Source organism: Carassius gibelio, chromosome A1, assembly GCF_023724105.1.
Source record: "Carassius gibelio isolate Cgi1373 ecotype wild population from Czech Republic chromosome A1, carGib1.2-hapl.c, whole genome shotgun sequence".
NCBI lineage: Eukaryota > Metazoa > Chordata > Actinopteri > Cypriniformes > Cyprinidae > Carassius > Carassius gibelio.
Window position 1 is genome coordinate 30,541,992 of NC_068371.1, and position 24,908 is coordinate 30,566,899.

At 34.8% G+C, this 24,908-nt stretch overlaps 1 protein-coding gene across 1 annotated transcript in view; it reads right to left on the bottom strand.

The window, feature by feature from the left end:
- LOC128024958 (adhesion G-protein coupled receptor G2-like) overlaps positions 1-24,908 on the bottom strand; it is a 56,976-nt gene that overhangs the window by 17,929 nt on the left and 14,139 nt on the right. Inside the window, exons 3-4 of the mRNA XM_052611267.1 lie at positions 14,877-14,954; positions 14,556-14,745 (exon numbers count right to left, since the gene is read on the bottom strand). Coding sequence (XP_052467227.1) covers positions 14,556-14,745; positions 14,877-14,954 — 268 coding nt within the window. The remainder of the gene's footprint in view (positions 1-14,555; positions 14,746-14,876; positions 14,955-24,908) is intronic.

The window sequence follows — 24,908 nt, forward strand, 5'->3', positions numbered from 1 at the left end:
CAGCACTGTGGATAATTAACGACTGGCAGACTATCTGAACGTGTTTTACTGCAGGTTTAAAAGAAGGACACCCAATCACTTGCCCTGACCACCTCTCCACACAACAGTTCACACCATTCACAACTCCTGCAACCCATCCTGAAAACCTCTCCAAACAACTATCCACACCATTCACAACTCCTGCAACCCATCCTGAACACCTCTTCAAAAAAAACGCTCTCACCATTCACACCTCCTGCATCCCCCCTCTCCCCCCACACCTGCAATACAGTTAAGTGCTAAAATAACTGCATAACTATTACATAACTATTACATAACTGTAATACAGTGATGCTGTGTGCCAGGTCTTACAGAAACACAAAAGGAAAATAGCACCAGGCCCAGATTGTGTTACACCAGCCTGTCTGAAATCCTGTGGTTACCAGCTGACCCCCATCTTCAACAGATCACACTGTAAAAAGTGTTTCCCTATATTTATTCAGTAAAATTGTCAAAAATTTACAAGCAATATTATTAATTAAATTTAACACATTTTAATTAAGTAGAAATAATCATTAAAAATGAGTAGAATAACATGAAAAAATTAAGTAAAACTTACATAAAAATATTGATTTCATTGGACAAAAATCAAACAAACAAAAAACACTATGCTAAAGAATACTATGTTATGCATGCCAGGCCAGTAGTTGGCGATCATGAAACACCCTTCGAAAACATTTTATGCATGCACATGACATCAGCCTTTTTACAAATTCACATTTTTGTTGCTTACATAGATATGATAAAGGCATCATGTTCAAAAGGTTGTAATGCCCCCAAAACAGTTATTGAAGACACCTAAAGTTCACAAAAACCGAATCACTGAATGAAAAAAAAAAAAAAAAAAATTAGCTTACCATTGTAGTGGTCAGTGTTTGCTTTAGTTGGACTCTTGACACTTAAAATTTTAAACAGGAATTCTGTGGTTGCTAGTTGTGATACAGCAGCAAGATAAGCCAAGAAGGACATGCGACCAGGTGGTGTTATTTGTTTTTACATCATCATTTGGTCTTAGTTGGGTGTGTCTTATCAATAACATGTGTCCTGTGATTGAACAATATAAGCTCTGCTGTTTTCAGCAATATCAGAGAAATTCTTAGAAGCACCTCTGATCAAAATCTTATTAAAAAAAGAAAAGTGTTTTCATTTAGACACACAGAAATCAAGAATCAGCCTGAGAACCTCAACAATGGTGACCATCAAAAAGCATGTTGCACTGCATTCTGGGTGCCACCAATCAAAACTCATTTTATGGCTCCCATCATGCTTTGCGGCATGAATAAATAATGAGCAACAATTCTATAGTAGCTTGTTTTGTGATTCTTACAGTTCGTCTGAATATGCTGTTTGTCACCATTCTTGAGATTCATACGCTGGTTCTTGATGTGACTGTGTGTCAAAAGAAAGCTCCCCTTTCTCTGTTTTAAACAGAATTCTCAAACTCTGGTTTATACTGAAAATTCCAGTGAATTTGAATCTGAATCACAGGGCTGCCATAATGAATGTTATTTTGTCTCAGAGATCAGACTCTGAATGAGTTCAGATATTCTGGAAGAACAAATATTATTTAATAGCATGACCAACACTACCTGATCATCTTTATTCTTAGTTTGTCTAGCTGTTATAAATGAGTTACAACAGCAATGCAAAATGCAATGTTAAAACATCAAGGGTCAAGAACACAACTAAAGCAAACTCTGACCACTATAATGGTAACCAATAATTTACCCTTTGATTCTGTTTATGAACTTTAGGTGTCTTCAATAACTCTGTTTGGGGGACCTTAAGACACAGCCTTTTGAACATGATGCCTTTATCATATCTATGTAAGCAACAAAAATGTGAATTTGTAAAAAGGCTGATGTCATGTGCATGCATATAATGTTTTCACAGGGTGTTTCATGATCGCCAACTACTGGCCTGGCATGCATAACATAGTATTCTTTAGCATAGTGTTTTTTTGTTTGTTTGATTTTTGTCCAATGAAATCAATATTTTTATGTAAATTTTACTTAATTGTTTCATGTTATTCTACTCATTTTTAATGATTATTTCTACTTAATTAAAATGTGTTAAATTTAATTAATAATATTGCTTGTAAATTTTTGACACAATTTTACTGAATAAATATAGGGAAACACTTTTTACAGTGCACTAGAGCTGTGTGAAGTCCCTTCATGTTTCAAACGCTCCACCATCATCCTCATCCCAAAGAAATAAAAAATTACTGGACTAAAGGACTATAGGCCTGTGGCTTTAACGTCAGTAGTCAGTAATTTGAAATAATGTTGCTGGCCCATCTGAAGGACATCACTAGGCCCTTGCTGGATCCTCTTCAGTTTGCTTACAGAGAAAACAGGTCTGTGGACGATGCAGTAAAGTTGATTGCATTATGTTCTGCAAAACCAAGACAGACCAGGGACTTATGTGTGGATTCTGTTTGTGGACTTCAGCTCGGCCTATAACACAATCATCCCAAACCTCCTCCTGCCCAAACTAACTCATCTCTCCATGCCCACCTCTGTCTGTCAGTGGATCAACAGCTTCCTGACAGACAGGCAGCAGCTAGTGAGGCTGGGCAAACTCACATCCAGCACCTGCACAATAAGCACCGGAGCTCCCCAGGGCTGTGTTCTATCCCCACTGCTCTTCTCCCTGTACACTACTTATTGCACGTCTAAGGACCTCTCTGTCAAGCTCCTGAAGTTTGCAGACAACACCACACTCATCGGCCTCATTCAGGACAGTGACAAGTCTGCTTAAAGACAGGAGGTTAAAGAGCTGGCTGTCAGGTGCACTCTCAACAACCAGGAGCTTAACATGCTCAAAACAGTAGAGATGATAGTGGACTTCAGGAGAAACCCCCCTGCTCTGCCCCCACTCACCATCATGAACAGCACTGTAACTGCAGTGGAGTCATTCAGGTTCCTGGGCACCACTATCTCTCAGGACCTGAAGTGGGACATTCCCAACTAGATTTTGTTTTTGTTCTAAAAATGTTCTAAGAACATTACCATTGTTCTAACAATGTTTTTAGTGGGTAGTTTTATTTTTGTTCCCAGAACATTCTCTCAAAAGATAGGATAACATTCTCTAAAAACATTCTAAAAATGTTTATTAATAACATAATTAGAACATTATCCCCTAACATTCTAAGTAAGATTTAAGCAGAGGTTTAGATGTTGATGTCTGTTTCAAAGTAATAGTTTGATTTGATGTCACCATAATGATGGTAAGTGTTGGCTTTAGTTGTGCAATTTGACACTTGACTTGGCAGTGTTGATCTTTAACTGCTGTATTTTTTTATTGTGGCAAAAACAGCAAGAGGGCATGTGGATGACGCTGATTGCTTGCTGATGGATAAGACATCACCACATATGTGGCCTGGTTACATGGTTTCACCCAGTCTAATGTATGGTGTTAGTTGGTATTATTTATAAAAGTGACTCAATGGGTCAACATCCTGAGACCCAGCTAAATTTAAAGCAGATAATTTAAAAAATTAGAGAAAAATTATTGTTTGTCTTTGTCACACAAACATCAAGATTCAGTGTATGACTCTCAACAATGGTGACATGCTTCATGCAGCAATGTATTCTGGGTAAATCATACAAAACTCATCCATGGCACCCAGTATGCATTGCGGCATGAAGCATGTCACCATTTTTGAGATTCACACACTAATTATTGAGGTCTTTGTGTAGCTAAGCATCCTGAGTTACAAAAAAGTTCATGAAATGTAATGTAAAAAGGATAGACAAAAATATGTATGATATAAATCTGCAGGATCCTATGTGTTGCAACACATTTGCTACAATCACCTGCAGTAAATTGATAGCATAGACTATACGCCTGATAAAACCAGTTTAACAAAATTTTTAACATCAGCAAGTAGCCCACATCACCTGATGTTGTTTTTAAATTCTCACCTTTTTCACTGTAACAAATATAGATACAGCAGTTAAACAAAAAGGAATATTGAAAAGAGTCATACTGCCTATGTACTGATCACCATAATGGTGACATCAAACTAAACTATTATTTTCAATAAACCATCAACACCTCTGTTAATCTGTATAAGAACTTTTTTCATATTTATGACAGAAATAGTCAGTCTTGTTTATAATAAGTGAAATTGGTAATACTGTTTTTGAAGTTATTTACGCTGGAGTTTGACATCAAACAAAGGTTGGGTTTTCATTTTCAACCAACATTTGACTTCTGAGCCCCATCTAGTATGATGGGAAGCTTTATAAGAATGTTAGAGGATAATGTTCTAACAATGTTATCAATACACATTTTTAGAATGTTTTTGGAGAATGTTATCCTACCTTTTAAAAGAACATTCTGGGAACTAAAATAAAACGTGCCGCTGAAAACATTCCCAGAACATGGAAAATTTCTAGCTGGGATTCACATTGACTCCATTGTGTAAAAGGCCCAAAAGAGGTTGTACTTCCTTCGCCAGCTGCTGAAGTTTAACCTGCCACACGAGCTGCTGAGACAGTTCTACTCCACCATCATTGAATCCATCCTTTGCACTTCAGTAACTGTCTGGTTCAACTGTCTTCAGACCTCAGAAGACTACAGAGGGTAGTCCGAACTGCTGAACGAATCATCACAACCCTCCTTTCTATTCAAGAACTGGGTAACACTTTAGAATACTGTTTCTTACTTACTACATAACTTATAAGGAATTATTGAAGAACTAACAGGTGATTATTCATTAACACTTAACTCACTACTGTTAACTACTAAGGAATATGTGTTAATTAATCAGTATGTAATATAATTTTATGATTATGTTAAGTAACAGTTAGCTAATCAATAACTAATGTATTCTGTTATACCTCCTGAAGAACTACTATTGATTATCTATTAGTTAGGGTTCAAGAAAAATAACTATGAAGTACCTACTAATGAACAGTTTTACACAATTACATTGAATTGTGACCCTTTAATATAAATGCTATCAGCAATAATAGTAGTAGTATGAAAATGCAATATTAATAAATGCAATACATTTTATAGAGGTTTTGCCTATGTAGTAAATTGTTTTGTGAGTGTGTTTTGTGAGAAATCACCTTCCAGTAGGAACCCCACTCCAGTGCCTTGTGATAACTTACCTTAGTTTTTATATTTTATATACAGTACTTTATGTGTGCCTCCTAGGTACCCACAGGTACCCAATTTGTAATTAATAAATAATTATAAAATAATTATGGAGGACTTATTTTGAACCTGAAACATTAGGCCTATTCTAAAGTGAAAATATTGGGAACCCATTAGTAATTAATAAAGAATTATCAGATAATTCCTGAAGAATTACTTAGAATCTGAAACAGTATTCTAAAGTGAAAACATAGGCAACCCATTATTAATTAATAATTAATTATCAAATAATTATGCAGGACTTATTTTGAACCTGAAACATTAAACCTATTCTAAAGTGGAAATGTTGGGAATCCATTTATTAATAAATAATTATTAGATAATTCCTCAATAATTACTTAGAATCTGAAACAGTATTCTAAAGTGAAAACATAAGGAACCCATTAGTAATTAATAATTAATGATCAAATAATTCTGAATGACTTATTTTGAACCTGAAACATTTTGCAATATTTTGCTGTGCGATTTTCTCCTATCCAGGAATATATATTGCAAGGAATATATCCAAATTCAGCCCTTTATCAATCGATCTTCTTCTTCATTCTCAGTAACAGCGACCGTCACATAGTCAAAGCCCGCGCTCGTTATGATATGATTTGAATGTGAAAATAGTGCCAGTACGACACCCTTGAGAAACGTTACGTCACGGTTTACAGCACTAATATCAAACTCTCATTGGTTCTCACCTAATTCGTCACAGATTGCGACATGCCGTGTTTCAGTTGATAGACATTTGAAATCAGTACTGCGCCAGTACGCCTTCACGGAGAGAAGACAGATTCATAATTTCACGGATTAATAAATTAAATTCTGCTCTTTACCTTATAAAAACCTCCAGAGAGGACTGCGACTGGAACTCATTATCATTTGAACTACTTTTGGTACCACTTTTGATCTTTTCGCAAAAAATAAATGATTAATGTTGCGTTTGTTTGTCTGTTATTTGTTTATTTATAGCAGTAACGTTATGTAGTTTTAAGAAATGGTTATTGGTAGGTTTAGGAGTAGGTGTAGAATTAACGTTAGTGGCTCAAAATAAAGTTTTAATGTTATATTTTTACTAAAATTGTGTTTTATTATGTTTTATTCTTTTAACATTCTGTATAAATTGCACTGTAAACCCTGATAAGTTCACAGAACTCAAAAAATATTGTGTAACAGATTACACAAAAAAACATTTAAGTGATGTTTTTAAATGTTTTAAGTTTACATAAACTTAAACAAATTAATTCCAGTTGCCTTAAATTATCTCAGAGTTATCTTAAATAATTATATTTCTGAACTTATAATTAGGGAGTAATTCACTCATAATTTTATCTATTTTTCAACTCCTATAATGTGGGAAATACACTCAAAATTAGGCTTTTGCTGTCCATCCTCAGTCTAACCACAGGCTCTACTCTTCACCACAACGGTAACACTACAAATCCAACATAACATAAACCTTTGTAAAATCTAATATAACACAACATTTATGTATTAACTTGTGTCCCTCTATGTTAATCTTGTGTAAAAACACACAAAATAACACTTAATTTCTAAATTTATTTTCCTTGTTTTCTGATGCAAAGCATGCTGGGAACTAGAAAACACAATCATTTTAAGTTCACCTCACTACAACAAATTTTTGAGTTAACAGAACTTATTTAAATTAAGTCCAATGAACTTTCGTTATTATTTGAGTGCAATTAACTAATTTCATTTGATTAATTTCACTGTTCGGTTTTACAGTGTGATTATCACAGAATCACTGGCTCTTAGTGTCATTTTTATTAGGTTCTACTAATTACACATTTGTTTCATCAGAGATTAGACTCTGTACAGATCAACATTTGTGAATAATAATGAATAATTATCATCACCTATATAAAGTATAACAATCTGCACCTAGGTACAGGTGAACACCTGATGGCATTTCTTCTGGGCTTTTGAGTTACAACAAATGTGTTTTAATAACTCACAGTTATAACAGCCAGAGAAAAGACTAAGACAGAAGTCAAGGGTCAAGAGCCCAACTGAAGCAAACACTGATCTCTAACATGGTTACTTCAAATGAAACAATAAATCAACATCTAAACCTTAGTTCATTCTCAATAAGATCTTCTGTAGACGTCTGACAGAAATAAAGTCAGTCTGGTTATTAATAAGTGGAGCTGGTGATGCTGTTTGTGGGTTGTTTAATCAGATCTTGAGAGATTTCATGTATTTTATTTCAGTTGATTTCATCTAAGGCTGTGTCTGAAGTCAGTTGTAGTAGTTCTTGTGTTTCTCTTTTCTTCAGTGATTCTGTTTGTTAACAGCAGCTGTTCATCACTAATTCTCAATCAGCACTTAGTTAATCGCTTAATTACTTAATTGCAATGTATATCTTCTTTCAATGAACTCAACTGAATTAAGTTCAGAGTACTCGTAACTGTTAGTTTTTTCAACTTAAACGGTTTAAGGCAATCAGTTTCCTCAAACGGTTTGAGTTAACATAACTTGTCAGGTTTGAGTAAGTCTGTGTCTGAAGTCAGCTGTTGTTCCTTTCTCTCTTTTCTTCAGTAATTCTGTTTGTTAACAGCAGGTGTTCATCACTAAAGCTCAATTAATCACTTAATTGCAATATATATCTTCTTTCAGTGAACTCAACTGAATTAAGTAAAGAGTACTCATAACTGTTAGTTTTTTCTACTTAAATGGTTTAAGGCAATCAGTTTCCTCAAATGGTTTGAGTTAACATAACTTGTCAGGTTTGAGTGAGGCTGTGTCTGAAGTCAGCTGTTGTTCCTTTCTCTCTTTTCTTCAGTAATTCTGTTTGTTAACAGCAGGTGTTCATCACTAAAGCTCAATTAATCACTTAATCACTTAATTGCAATGTATATCTTCTTTCAGTGAACTCAACTGAATTAAGTTCAGAGTACTCATAACTGTTAGTTTTTTCAACTTAAATGGTTTAAGGCAATCAGTTTCCTCAAACGGTTTGAGTTAACATAACTTAAGGATATCTGTTTACTCAAACCGTTTGAGTTAAGTTTACTTGTCGGGTATTACAGTCAAGGCAATCGGTTTACTCAAACGATTTGAGTTAAGTTAACTTGTCGGGTTTTACAGTGAATCAGTTTCCTCAAATGGTTTGAGTTAACATAACTTGTCAGGTTTGAGTGAGGCTGTGTCTGAAGTCAGCTGTTGTTCCTTTCTCTCTTTTCTTCAGTAATTCTGTTTGTTAACAGCAGGTGTTCATCACTAAAGCTCAATTAATCACTTAATCACTTAATTGCAATGTATATCTTCTTTCAGTGAACTCAACTGAATTAAGTTCAGAGTACTCATAACTGTTAGTTTTTTCAACTTAAATGGTTTAAGGCAATCAGTTTCCTCAAACGGTTTGAGTTAACATAACTTAAGGATATCTGTTTACTCAAACCGTTTGAGTTAAGTTTACTTGTCGGGTATTACAGTCAAGGCAATCGGTTTACTCAAACGATTTGAGTTAAGTTAACTTGTCGGGTTTTACAGTGTTGCCTTAAACCATTTAAGTAGAAAAAACTAACAGTTATGAGTACTCTTTACTTAATTCAGTTGAGTTCACTGAAAGAAGATATATATTGCAATTAAGTGATTAATTGAGCTTTAGTGATGAACACCTGCTGTTAACAAACAGAATTACTGAAGAAAAGAGAGAAAGGAACAACAGCTGACTTCAGACACAGACTTACTCAAACCTGACAAGTTATGTTAACTCAAACCGTTTGAGGAAACTGATTGCCTTAAACCGTTTAAGTTGAAAAAACTAACAGTTACGAGTACTCTGAACTTAATTCAGTTGAGTTCATTGAAAGAAGATATACATTGCAATTAAGTAATTAAGCGATTAACTAAGTGCTGATTGAGAATTAGTGATGAACAGCTGCTGTTAACAAACAGAATCACTGAAGAAAAGAGAAACACAAGAACTACTACAACTGACTTCAGACACAGCCTTAGATGAAATCAACTGAAATAAAATACATGAAATCTCTCAAGATCTGATTAAACAACCCACAAACAGCATCACCAGCTCCACTTATTAATAACCAGACTGACTTTATTTCTGTCAGACGTCTACAGAAGATCTTATTGAGAATGAACTAAGGTTTAGATGTTGATTTATTGTTTCATTTGAAGTAACCATGTTAGAGATCAGTGTTTGCTTCAGTTGGGCTCTTGACCCTTGACTTCTGTCTTAGTCTTTTCTCTGGCTGTTATAACTGTGAGTTATTAAAACACATTTGTTGTAACTCAAAAGCCCAGAAGAAATGCCATCAGGTGTTCACCTGTACCTAGGTGCAGATTGTTATACTTTATATAGGTGATGATAATTATTCATTATTATTCACAAATGTTGATCTGTACAGAGTCTAATCTCTGATGAAACAAATGTGTAATTAGTAGAACCTAATAAAAATGACACTAAGAGCCAGTGATTCTGTGATAATCACACTGTAAAACCGAACAGTGAAATTAATCAAATGAAATTAGTTAATTGCACTCAAATAATAACGAAAGTTCATTGGACTTAATTTAAATAAGTTCTGTTAACTCAAAAATTTGTTGTAGTGAGGTGAACTTAAAATGATTGTGTTTTCTAGTTCCCAGCATGCTTTGCATCAGAAAACAAGGAAAATAAATTTAGAAATTAAGTGTTATTTTGTGTGTTTTTACACAAGATTAACATAGAGGGACACAAGTTAATACATAAATGTTGTGTTATATTAGATTTTACAAAGGTTTATGTTATGTTGGATTTGTAGTGTTACCGTTGTGGTGAAGAGTAGAGCCTGTGGTTAGACTGAGGATGGACAGCAAAAGCCTAATTTTGAGTGTATTTCCCACATTATAGGAGTTGAAAAATAGATAAAATTATGAGTGAATTACTCCCTAATTATAAGTTCAGAAATATAATTATTTAAGATAACTCTGAGATAATTTAAGGCAACTGGAATTAATTTGTTTAAGTTTATGTAAACTTAAAACATTTAAAAACATCACTTAAATGTTTTTTGTGTAATCTGTTACACAATATTTTTTTAGGTCTGTGAACTTATCAGGGTTTACAGTGCAATTTATACAGAATGTTAAAAGAATAAAACATAATAAAACACAATTTTAGTAAAAATATAACATTAAAACTTTATTTTGAGCCACTAACGTTAATTCTACACCTACTCCTAAACCTACCAATAACCATTTCTTAAAACTACATAACGTTACTGCTATAAATAAACAAATAACAGACAAACAAACACAACATTAATCATTTATTTTTTGCGAAAAGATCAAAAGTGGTACCAAAAGTAGTTCAAATGATAATGAGTTCCAGTCGCAGTCCTCTCTGGAGGTTTTTATAAGGTAAAGAGCAGAATTTAATTTATTAATCCGTGAAATTATGAATCTGTCTTCTCTCCGTGAAGGCGTACTGGCGCAGTACTGATTTCAAATGTCTATCAACTGAAACACGGCATGTCGCAATCTGTGACGAATTAGGTGAGAACCAATGAGAGTTTGATATTAGTGCCGTAAACCGTGACGTAACGTTTCTCAAGGGTGTCGTACTGGCACTATTTTCACATTCAAATCATATCATAACGAGCGCGGGCTTTGACTATGTGACGGTCGCTGTTACTGAGAATGAAGAAGAAGATCGATTGATAAAGGGCTGAATTTGGATATATTCCTTGCAATATATATTCCTGGATAGGAGAAAATCGCACAGCAAAATATTGCAAAATGTTTCAGGTTCAAAATAAGTCATTCAGAATTATTTGATCATTAATTATTAATTACTAATGGGTTCCTTATGTTTTCACTTTAGAATACTGTTTCAGATTCTAAGTAATTATTGAGGAATTATCTAATAATTATTTATTAATAAATGGATTCCCAACATTTCCACTTTAGAATAGGTTTAATGTTTCAGGTTCAAAATAAGTCCTGCATAATTATTTGATAATTAATTATTAATTAATAATGGGTTGCCTATGTTTTCACTTTAGAATACTGTTTCAGATTCTAAGTAATTCTTCAGGAATTATCTGATAATTCTTTATTAATTACTAATGGGTTCCCAATATTTTCACTTTAGAATAGGCCTAATGTTTCAGGTTCAAAATAAGTCCTCCATAATTATTTTATAATTATTTATTAATTACAAATTGGGTACCTGTGGGTACCTAGGAGGCACACATAAAGTACTGTATATAAAATATAAAAACTAAGGTAAGTTATCACAAGGCACTGGAGTGGGGTTCCTACTGGAAGGTGATTTCTCACAAAACACACTCACAAAACAATTTACTACATAGGGATTTCCGTTTTTCATTTTCCTACCTAATTTTGAATGCCTGCCTATACTAATACTGCACTGTAGTATTAGTATAGGCAGGCATTCAAAATTAGGTAGGAAAATGAAAAACGGAAATCCCCAAAATAGCATTTGTGCTTAAGAGGTTAAAGCTCCAAAAGCAGTTCAGTCAGGGGTATTGAGTGACTCCCTCTTTTCTTTTATCGTGTTCTTTTATTAACATTAATGCGACAGACGGTCTGTATTAACATTGTATAATGTGTAGATCTAATATAATGCTACATATCCGATGTTTTCCCACAACAGTTTCCCAGTTGTTCACTTAAGATTACAGATTATATTTGCGTAAATACTTAAATATAGGTCCCACTTTATATTAGGTGGCCTTAACTACTATGTACTTACATAAAAAATAAGTACAATGTACTTATTGTGTTCATATTGTATTGTAATACACTTTTGCTGCTATTGAGGTGGGATAGGGGTAAGGTTAGGGAGAGGGTTGGAGGTATGGGTAAGTTTAATGGTGGGTTAAGATGTAAAGTATGGGTCAACAGTGTAATTATAAATGTTATTACAGATATTAAATACAGATGTAATTACATGTAGGTTTTTTTAAAAATATAAGTACAATGTAAAAACATGTATGTACACAATAAGTACATTGTACTAAATTATTAATTAAAATGTAAGTACATAGTAGTTAAGGCATTTTAATATAAAGTGGATCCTAAATATATTTACCCTACAGTAAACCTGTGTATAGCATATGTGTATCGGGATATAGCGCCGTCTGTGTCGTCTTTATGTGTGTGCTTTGGAAGACAGTGTGAGAAAGTGAAAACATACTAATAAAGATAATTTTTATTTGAGATTGCAAGACAAGGGCTTAATGATTTTTTTTTTTTTTCAAATTACTATTTAACAAAAAATAAACAGCTCTTATTATTCAAGATTTGAGTGCTTACATAATCAGTTTTATGTTACTTTGAGTTGAATGGGGGGCGCAAATAGGGATTTTGCCCAGGGGCGTAAACGTGGCTAGAAATGGCCCTGGTGCCCCGGGCAAAAACTCCCTCAGCATTCATGCAGCATAGCATGGATAAGAGTAGGGACAACAGCGGTAACCCCCCAAAACAAAATGCTGATATCCTCCAATGCAAACTGTCAGTGAAAATCTTAATGCCTTAAGCAACTAGCATGTTGCCCTTACCCAGTGCACCACAAGTATGTTGCCAAACACACATAAGCAATAGCAACAAGCATGTTGCACTTAACCAGATTACCTAACGAGTATGTTGCCAATATCTTAAAAGCTTATGCAACATGTTTTCTATAAGAATCAGATAGCCTTTAAAACAAGAATGCAACAAAACCAGAAGCTTTAAGAACATGCAAGAACAAGAACAAAAAAAAAATTACAACTACAGCTTTAAGCCTGGAGCCCAAGACCGGTTTCCCACTGAAGCTAAGCAGGGTTGAGCCTGGTCAGTACCTGGATGGGAGACATCCTGAGAAAACTAGGTTGCGGCTGGAAGAGGTACTATTAAGGCCATCAGGGGGTGCTCACCCTGTGGTCTGTGTGGGTCCTAGTGCCCCAGTGTAGTGTAGTGATGTGGACACTATACTGACAACAAGCACCGTCCTTCGGAAGAGACGTTAAACTGAGTTCCTGACTCTCTGTGGTCATTAAAAATCCCAGGATGTCTTTTGAAAAGAGTAGAGGTGTGACCTCGGCATCCTGGCTAAATTCGCCCCCTGGCTTCTGACCATCATAACCTCCTAACAATCCCCATATCCACTGATTGGCTTCATCACTCTGTCTCCTCTTCACGAGTAAGCTGGTGTGTGGTGAAGCGAAGTGACATTCAGCCAAGTATGGTGACCCACACTCAGAATTCGTGCTCTGCATTTAACCCATCCGAAGTGCGTGCACAGGCGCACGCGCACACCCACACGCACGGAGCAGTGGGCAGCCATTTATTCTGCGGCACCCGGGGAGCAGTTGAGGGTTCGATGCCTTGCTCAAGGGCACTTAAGTCATGGTATTGAGGGTGGAGAGAGAACTGTACATGCACTCTACCCACCTACAATTCCTGCTGGACCGAGCTTTGAACTCACAACCTTTCTATTGTGAGTCTGACTCTCTTACCATTAGGCCACGACTTCCCTGTGGAGGGTGTTCTGGCGCACTATGGCTGCCATAGCATCATCCAGGTGGATGCTGCACACTGGTGGTGGATGAGGAGATACCCCCTGACTGTAAAGCGCTTTGATTTATTATTATTATTATTATATTACACCACAGCAGAAAATATTCCATGATCGTTATTTCCTGTCTATCACCGCAAAGCTGCTTGAATCTGCTGTATACTGCTATATAAATAAAGTCGATGTGACTTGAATTGATAGGTTAAATCACAACGTGTTGCTAATGACAACAGATAATAACTGATAATAATAATAATGCAGTGTTGTAATGGATGATAATGGATACACTGCCAGAAATAATAATATGCTTGATAACCCTAACCCTAACCCTAACATATTGTGATCTCCACAAACCATTAACTTCACTGAAAATGAACCTGTGTTTTATACCTAATGATGGATGAATTTGCACCAAAATACTGACCTTTGACATTAACATAAAAATATACAGTGTTTTTTTTTTTTTTTTTTTTTTTTTTTTTATACATTTGTAACTCTATACAATTACAGAGTTAATGCATTTATAATTTGTCGCTGTCTGATCCATCGCTGCTCAGGGGTTTTCATACCTGGTTTTCATACCTCCAGCCCTGCACATATCTGTATATCTCTATAATCAGAAACACCCAATTTATGTCTTTCATTCTCTGCTAATGAGCTAATGATTACAATCATGTGTGTTAGATGAAGGAGACATCCAAAACAGCAGTGCGGGGGGTCCTCCGAGACAAGTTTGAAAAGCAGACTATAAGAAGCCACTAACATAATATGTTTCATCATCATCAATAATAATAATTGTGTCTCCACTTACCTACAGAAGCAAGAGTAAAACTGACACTTTCACTTGTGTCTGTCGGTTTCACTAATATAGAAATGAGTTGCTCGCTGGCTTTTAACAGACGGTTTCCATAGGAGGCTAGTTCAGCTGGGTTTACTGATGATAACGACTCTAACATCATCTCAGAAGTGTTGAAAGCCACGGTCAAAATGCTCAGCACAGTCTAATGTATTGATCAGATAAATAGTTAGTGTACATGCAAATATCAATAGAGTCATTAAAACAGCACTTTGATAATCATCTATTATACTGATTTAATTATATTATGTTATGATTATTCACTTGAAGACTTACATTCACAGGCAGCTCTTGAGCTGTAAGGTTTTCAGTCTGCTCAAGAATATTTTGAAGACACACTTCTGACGTCTGATTCTGAAATCACAATTGAGCTTTACATTTACATTTAGTCATTTAGCTGACACTTTTATCAAAAGTGACTTATAAATGAGGACAATGGAAGCAAACAAAAACAACAAAAAGAGCAATGATATATAAGTGATATAACGTCTCAGTTAGGTTAACACAGTTCATGTAGCAAGGGCTTTTAAATAATATAATAAATAAAAAGAAAAACAGAATACAAAAAAGAATAGAGCAAGCGAATGTTAGAGGTATTTTTTTATAATTGTATAATAAGTGAAAAGAAAATACCCACATAGCAACATTGTTTCGTCCCAGATCTGGCCCACATCTGGCACCCGTGGAAAGATGATCTGGCCCACATGCAGCGTGGAATGATGGCACTTGGGTGGACCGCTCCTGTTTGCCAGATTTGAGCCACAAACAGGCCATAGCAATGCCACATGTCAGCCAAGAGTAAATAAATTAACCAGAAATGGACCTTATCTGAGCCACAAAATCTGTGTATATTAAATATGAAGTCATTTCAGCCTTAATAAGCCTGTTAGCAAGCAGAATCACTGAAGGAAAGGAGAGAACAGAAAAAGAGATGAGCAGAAACACAAGAAATACAACTGACTTCAGCCACAACCTTAGATGAAATCAACTGTAGATAAAAGAAGACATTAAATCTCTGGAGATATCACCAGATGAGGATTAAACAACTCCACAAACAGCTTTACCAGCTTCACTTATTACTAACCAGACTGACTTTATTTCTGTTAGACATCTACAAAATGTTTTATTGAGAATTAACAGAGATTTAACTCTAATGTGTGTCACCATAACAGTGATTAGTGTTTTCATTAGTTGGGCTCTTAACTCTTATACTGTCTTATGTCTTTTGTGGCTGCTGTAACAGTGTGTTTGTTAAACACGTTTGTGGCATCAAAGAGAGCGAAAGAGAACTGAGGTCAGGTGATGGTGGTTATCTGTCTTCTTTTATCTTCAATTGATTTCATCTAAGGTTGTGGCTGAAGTCAGTTGTAGTTCTTGTGTTTCTGCTCTTCTCTTTTTCTGTTATCTTTTTCCTTCAGTGATTCTGCTTGTTAACAGGCTGAATATGATATGAATATTATGTTTAAGGCTGAAATTACTTCATATTTTATATATACACAGATTTTGTGGCTCAGATAATGTCCATTTCTGGTTAATTTCTTTACTCTTGGCTGACGTGTGGCATTGCTATGGCCTGCTTGTGGCTCAAATCTGGCAAACAGGAGCGGTCCACCCAAGTGCCATCATTCCACGCTGCATGTGGGCCGGATCATCTTTCCACGGGTGCCAGATGTGGGCCGGATCTGGGCCGACACAATGTTGCTATGTGGGTATATAGAATACAAAAAAAAGGTAAACGGGTGCAGAGCCAATGGTGGTTTTTAATGCAAACATCAATGCCTTGAATTTTATGCGAGCAGCAATTGGTAACCAGTGCAAACTGATAAACAGAGTTTTGATGTGTATTATTTTCGGCTCATTAAAAATTTATCTTGCTGCAGCGTTCTGAATTAATTATAAAGGGTTGATACAATTGGCTGGAAGACCTGCCAAGAGAGCATTGCAAAAGCCTGGACAGAACAAGAGCTTGAACAAGTAGTTGTGCAGCATGTGCCGAAAGAAAGGGCTTGATCTTCTCGATGTTGAATAAAGCGAATCTGCAGGATCGGACAGTTTTAGCAGTGTGGTCTGAGAAAGTTAGCTGATCATCAATCATAACTCCAAGGCTTCTAGCTGTTTGAAGGAAGTTCTCTAAAAGAGATGGGTTGAGGGTGGGTTTCTTAAGTAGCGGAATTATACGAGCCTGTCTGATGAGGGGGAAAACACCAGTGTGGAGAAATGTGTTGATGATGTAAGTGGGTGAAATAAATAAAACTCAAATACTCAGTGCATGGTGTAAATAGAAATATTTAGCTTACCCTGCATTGATCCGGCAGTTTGATAATCAGACCTGAAATGTGGGAATTCATCAATAAAACATGAATACAGTAAAATGAAACACTATATTCAGATCCAGAAATATGCTCACCTACAGTTGTTGGACTGATTGTTGTTGGGATGGAGATGTTATACTCACAGAAACAGGAGGACAAAGTGCTACTGTAGCATGTGCAGGTGTCCTTATTGCCAATACAGTAACAATTATTATCCCAGCATTCATATTTATATTGGTTTTGGTTTTTATATTTCCAGTAGTAGAAATAATGCATTCTTGTATTGCAGTACATGCGGTACTGAACACCAGTGCAGATGTACATGTCATTATAAAGCTCACAGTCATAAACTGGAGTAACTGCTGCAGGGATAGTGATACTACTGCTGTTATTTGTACAGAAGCAGGAGGATGAAGTTCTACTAGAGCATGTACAAGTATCCTTGTTACCAATGCAGTCACAGTTATCATAAAAACAGTGGTGATGTTGTCTATCGTAATGGAAATAATGTACACTTGTGTTGCAGTACATTTGGTATTGAGCACCAGTGCAGATGTATGATGTGCCATAAAGCACACAGTCATAGACTGGACTAACTGCTCTACTGAGAGCAGTGATATTGCCGTAAGTCTCGCAGAAGCAGGAGGATAAGGTGCTACTGTAGCATGTACATTTGTCATCATTACTAATGCAGAAACAGTTATAACTCCAGCATAAATATTCATATTCGTTTTGGTACTGATCTGTCGAGTGGTAGAAATGATGCATACTTGTGTTGCAGTACATGCGGTACTGAGTACCAGTGCAAATGTATGTGTCATTATAAAGTGCACATGCATAGATGGGAATAATTGCTGTAGTGAGAGCAGTAATATTGCCATAAGTCTCACAGAAGCAGGAGGACAAAGTGGTAGTAGAGCATGTACAGGTGTCCTTATTACCGAAGCAGTCACAGTTATTCACACACTGGTACTGGTATTTGTACTGATATCTCTGGTAGGAGAAATCATGCATTCTTGTGTCACAGTACATGCGGTACTGAGCACCAGTGCAAATGTACATGTGATTATAAAGCACACAGTCAGGGTCTGTGACTGGACTAACTGCTGGAGTGTAAGCAGTGCTATTGCTGTAAGTCTCGCAGAAGCAGGAGGACAAAGTGCTACTGTAGCATGTACAAGTGTCCTTATTACCATGGCAGTAACAGTTATTACCCCAGCATTCATATACATATTGGTTTTGGTTCTGATATCTCCAGTAGTAGAAATCATGCATTCTTGTGTCACAGTACATGCTGTACTGAGCACCAGTGCAGATGTACATGTCATTATGAAGCCCACAGTCATAGACTGGACTAACTGCTGCAGGGATAATGCTGTTACTGCTGTTATTTGTACAAAAGCAGGAGGATGAAGTATTAGAGTAGCACGTACAGATTTCCTTATTACCAACACAGTTACAGTTATTATTAAAACAGTGGTAATGGTGTCTATCGTAATGGAAATCATGTATACTCGTATTGCAGTACAAGTAGTAGTGAGTACCATTGCAGATGTATGTGTCGTTATAAAGCACACATTCATAGACAGGACTAGGGATAGTGGTGTTATTGGTAAATGTCTCACAGAAGCAGGAGGAAGTATTAGAGTAGCATGCACAGGTGTCATTATTACCAACACAGATACAGTCATTACTCATGCAACGGTACTGGTGTTGGTTTTGTTCTCTCTGGTAGTAGAAATGATGCATTCTTGTGTTGCAGTGCATTTGATACTGAGAACCACTGCAGATGTATGTTTCATTATAAAGCACACAGCCATAAGCTGGACTAACTGCTGCTCTTGGTTCAGCAGCAGTGGTGGATATGAAACCTGTGGATGAAAAAGATGAGCTCTAAGTCAGAAAACACAAATACCAAATCAGCTGAATTTCCAGCATGTCTAGCACATTTAAATTAACATGAAACACAAGAGTTTACACGGTTTTATCTGTGGACTACACAGTTCATTTGTTTTGATATGTTGTATCAGTCCTTTAAAATACATTAAATATTTCCATTAAATATTTTCTAAATATTTAATTTAGACATATGCATTTGGAATGCATTTTGAAGTGAGATTAACTGGTCTGTTGATTTGTGTCATTATACTTATGTGAAGAATTTAGCCAATGGTATGAATTGTTTTATAAAGTTCACAGTTTGAAGAAAACTATCGCTTACACTCACACAGGATTAAAGAGATGACAGCCAACAGTGACCATACACCACCTGGCATAAAAAAGACAAATATTAAAATGTTTTTTTTTTTTTTTTTTTTTTTTTTTTTTTTTTTACTATGAGAATTTGTTTACATTACACAAAAATATTGAATGTTTTTCAAATCAGATCTTTAGGATTGACGTGCACCAAAAATGTTATTTCCAATAATTGAGTAAGGACTAAAATATTAATTCACTTTAAAATTTCCTGATAATTACTTATAATTGCATTTCTTTCTTCTGTTGAAAAGAAATTAAGGTTTTTGATGAACACATTCCATAGTAGATGTCATGGACTCCAAATGGTTGAAGGTCAAAATTACAGTTTCAGTGCAGCTTCAAAGGGCTATATACACTATTCACAAATTAGAAGCACAAAATTAGGATTTATTAAAGAAAATGTCTGAGGATTTCAATATAAGCCAAGAGGAGACTGGTTTTCCTTTGCTAAAGTAAGAAAATGTTTTTTCATTTTCTCCTACATTTCCCAGAGGTGCACGCACAACCCATACGTGCTATGTCATCCGCTGGAACGGCTTCCAGTTTGACAGTCGGTAGAAGTGAGAGAAAAGTGTTTAGAAAGTGTATACTTTTTTTAATGACCCATTGTTTCACTAGACAAGACCCTTATTCATTGTCTAGTATCATTTATAGTCATTTGAAGCTGCTCTGAAACTGTCATTTTGACCTTCAACCATTTGGAGTTCAAGTCCATTGAATTTCACTATATGGAGAAAACTCTTGGAATGTTTTCATCAAAAACCTTAAATTCTTTTCGACTGAAGAAGAAATACATACAAATATCGAATGACATGGGGGTGAGTAAATTATCAGGAAATTTTAATTTGAAAGTGATCACCATAAGAAACCTGCAAACCCCTCTACTCAACCGAAAGTTGCCTGTTTCTTATTGTTCTCTTTTTAGAGCTGCTCTGCAGCAGAATTTAATTTAGTTTGTATTATTAACAACCTTTATTTTCTATTTAACACTGTAAAGCAGCTTTGACACAAATAATTTGACACATCATTGTATAAAGCGCCAATAAAGGTGACTTGACTTATGTTTACATGTTTACAAGTTTCATTATTCTGATTATGAAGTGAAGTGTACTCATTTTTCCTGCCATTTGCAAACCCCACAGCACAAATGATGAACTTACATACAGTTGGTGTGTTACTGACCACTGTTTTAATCTACTTACATCTAATGTTTATATCTAATGGAAGGTTATGAAAATTTTAATGCTTCTGTTACTGGATTGCATTTGTGTTCTTCGCATTGTCTCTGGATGAAGATACAGAGCTAAGACTGCACAGTGAGTTTTACTGACTGAGTTTTAATAATTTACTGAGTTTAATAATATGGATTTAAGTTTATTCATGAAGCTGTGTGAAAACTCCAAGCACACTTTGGTAACTGATCTGGTGCCATACTAATTAGTTTGGGCAAATGATGACATAAATTAGGCTAAGCTACTGCCTGTCTGCCCAATGAATAATTAATTTTAAAATATCAATTATCAACTGATTATCATCAACTATTTTCCCACAACCCTACATTGTAGAAACAAATCAATCAATTGTACTTTTTTTGCAATGAACAGACTAAGAATCCAACTGTATTCCGTGATCAGTGTCAAACCTTGGAAACAGTTGAGCATTTGATTACTGTGTAGGAAATTTGAAACTGAGGCAAATATTATGATAAAACAAGGAAAGTGTAGGACTAACAGGATGTGGATGAAAGGACATATTGAAATGTGGCAGAAAATGTCAAGGAAATAAATATCTGTTCTGCTTCCTTAAAAATACAAGACTAATAAAGAAGATTATTTTTTTTAATTGATGAAGGAGTAATGGAATTTCAGAAGATGGCATTAATGCAACTTTTAGGATGCAAGCTGCCATTAAAACCTAAAGAAAAATAAGAAAATTATGAGACGGTGGAAAAGAGCTGTGGTGTGCTGAAGAGGGACGCATTACAGTTTCATGATGTTGCCTCTGAGTCTCAGTTTATATTAATGACTGTTGTTGATGAAAGTTATTGAAATCACAATTCTTGACTAGGTATCAGTATCTAAACAATAATTGTGGTATCGTGACAACACTAGTACACAGATATGGCATATTCATCGCAGTACACATGAAATTAATGTATTTATTTATAATTTAAACTGATTTAAACAGAAAAAGAGTAGACTGTTTTTTTAAACCTGTCGCCCCTTCTAGAGGACATTAAGTGTTAAGACCTTTATTGCTCAGATGGGATGGGACAATATTCATACAATACTATAACCTAGAAATAATTGAAATTATAAAAAAAAATGATTTAATGTATTCTTTCCACCAAAACTCATTTGGCATATATTTAATTATTAGTCAGTTCCTAAAATGTACAATCAATACACACACACACACACACACATATATATATATATATATATATATATATATATATATATATATATATATATATATATAGAGAGAGAGAGAGAGAGAGAGAGAGAGAGATAGATTTTTCTTTTCTTTTTTTTTTCTTTTCTAAATCAAAACAGAAAAACACTTACTTTTAAATACCATGAACACCATTATGGAATCTGACAGTCCACTGTGTTCAATATTTATTCAGCAAACCAGATCAAGCATTGATGTTCTTAAATTATATAAGAGACAGAAAATTTAAATTAGTCGTGATGAGGAGAGCAAGAAATGTAGTAACATGACATGAGGGTGTGACACCGTCGGTTGAACCTTTTAGTTTGCTACGGTGTGAAATTACTATCATTCTCCAGATAAACAGCACCCTTCTGAGATGACAGAAAAAGTTTGGTCTATTTGTTTCCTGCCACTCATTAAAAAGCATTTAGTCATGAAATAAGTTCAAGAGTTTGGGATCCTGCCATAGATATACAGAACTGAAGAAATATGAATCAACCAATCCTGGATGTCAAGATTAACACATTTGCCTCACAAGTTACATATAATATAATATAATATAATATAATATAATATAATATAATATAATATAATATAATATAATATAATAAATCTTGTAAGGTAGGTTGATTGAACAGGTTTTGTTATCATTTATCTCCAATTTAGCTCACAATGCCTTTGGGAAATGTGCCCTGGGCAGTGGATCTGTAGATCCCAGCATGCTTTGCAACGGACTGCATTAGAAGTGTAAATGTAGGGATTGAGTGTTATTTTATGAAAAATATGTGTAGTTTTTTCACATTTAATTTTTGTTCAGTTATGTTGGACATTTAGAGAAGTTTCTGTTATTGAATGTTGTGGTTACACAGCAAAATCCCCAGTGTTAATTTAACACTCTTGAGTGTGGACTCATATAAACACTAAAGCAGTGTTAAAAGTAACACTGAAGCAGAGATGAAGTTAATGAGATAATTAAGAAGTTAATTGAGTTATGATTGACCATTATTGAAGACACCTGATGTTAACAAGCAGAATCACCAAACGAGAAAATCACAATTTGTGTATCACCATTATAGTGTTCAGTGTTTGCTTTAGTTGGGATCTTGACCCTTCAGTAATTAACTTTAGATTTTGTGGGGCTGTGGTGACTGAATTATAAAATACAGACAGACCAGAGAAAAGGCAATCATGTGTGCCATTGATTGTGGTTTGGGCTATTTGTCATAGAGTGACCTGAATGCCTGAGTTTAAGTTTCTTTACTGCATACATAAATTAAGTGAAAAAGAAAAGGAAGCAACTCAGAATTCCTGACATAGTATGACATGTTTTTAATAGTTAGTTCTATGTAAAAAAAAAAAAAAAAAAGAGAGATCTTTTGTTTAGACACACAGACATCAGGAATCAGCGTGAGCATCACAACAACGGTGACCATCAAAAAAGCATGTCGTAGCCAATAAAATCTCATCCATGGCTCCCACTATGCATTGCGGCATGAATAAATTATGATCTGAACTGTCTTTTTAACTTTTTGTTCTAACTATATTTTACTTTTGCTGTTTTTATGTTCATTTTGTATCTAGTTTTGTGATGTTCAGAGTTGGTCTGTTTATCTGAATATGTTGTTTGTCACCGTTGTTGAGATTCATACGTTGATTATTGTTATCTGTGTGTGCCTAAAAATAAAATTCTTTAATAAAAAAAAAAAAAAATCAGAATCACTTGCAAGAGATAACTACAAAATGTATAGAAAATACAGATTTTTTTCATTGTAGAATCAAAGTTGTGACAATCAATAATGAAAGTTTTACTTTGAGAAAACACTGTAAATGAGTTCAGTGATTCATGTCAAACAACGATTACATTAAAACATAATCATCAACACGCGATGATTTTTGCTCTTGGTTTGGCAAACAAACTTTAAAAGTAAAATGTTACAAGCCAAGATCCCAACTAAAGCAAACACTGACCACTATAATGGTGACACACAAATTATGATTTTCTCGTTTGGTGATTCTGCTTGTTAACATCAGGTGTCTTCAATAATGCTTAATCATAACTCAATTAACTTCTTAATTATCTCAATAACTTCATCTCTGCTTCAGTGTTACTTTTAACTCTGCTTCAGTGTTTATATGAGTCCACACTCAGAGTGTTAAATTAACACTGGGGATTTTGCTGTGTACTATTGTGAAGAAAAGTAGAGCAGTCCATTTTTTTTTTTCACATTTTCATTGAAGCAAAGTTCACCAATTAACATTGACAACATTGAATGTGTTCATCCTGATTTTTATTGAATGTTGTATGCTGGGTAAATGTAATGAATGTAAGTTGAATCAGCATTCTCCCGTTTTATGATACTCAAACTTGATTACAAGAAGGTTACAGCAACAAAACTACAATTTATAGGTAGAATGAGATAAAAAAAAAGCACCTTCTTAAAACAAATACACATGTTCACTTTTACAGCATAACCAGTACTGTCAAATCGATTAATCAGTATTTGGCAATCATTGTATTACATTTAATTAAGTTCTATTTTACGCCACTGTTCTGTCTGTAAACACTGCAACACTTGCAACACTGAACAAACCTCTGATTTAGCTATCCTTATTATACACCTCCATACACATGATAAAGCAAATGTGACCCTGGACCACAAAAGCCTTAAGTCACTGGGTATATTTGTAGCAATAGCTACAAATAGATTGTATGGGTCAAAATTATATATTTTTCTTTAAGTTAAGATCATCATGTTCCATGAAGTTATTTTGTAAATTTCCTACTGTAAATATATAAAAACTTTTTGATTAGTGATATACAATGCTAAAAACTTCATTTGGACAACTTTAAATGCAATTTTCTCAGTATTTAGATTTTTTTTGCACCGTCAGATTTCAGATTTTCAAATAGTTGTGTCCTATCATAACAAACCATACAGCAATGGGAATAGACTAGAGTATTTACTCTTATGACTGGTTTTGTGGTCCAGGGTCACATATTTGTTTTGATAAGGCTAATTATTGATCCTCTACGGATGAATATCAGAAAATTATATTATCTTAAAATAAAAGTTTAATTGAGAATTTCAATGTTTAGCTTAAATAGTATGAACATAGAGTATTACAAACAGAAGTCAAAACTGCAAAAATGCATTGATTTATAATAACATTAAAGCAGTTAATTCTCATTTAAGCATGTAAAGAGGGTCTCACCTGATAGGAGCTCACATGTGAGATCTTTTCCCGACTAGACTGATTTAATATTTGATTCACAATTTTATATGACCGTTATCTGCTCATC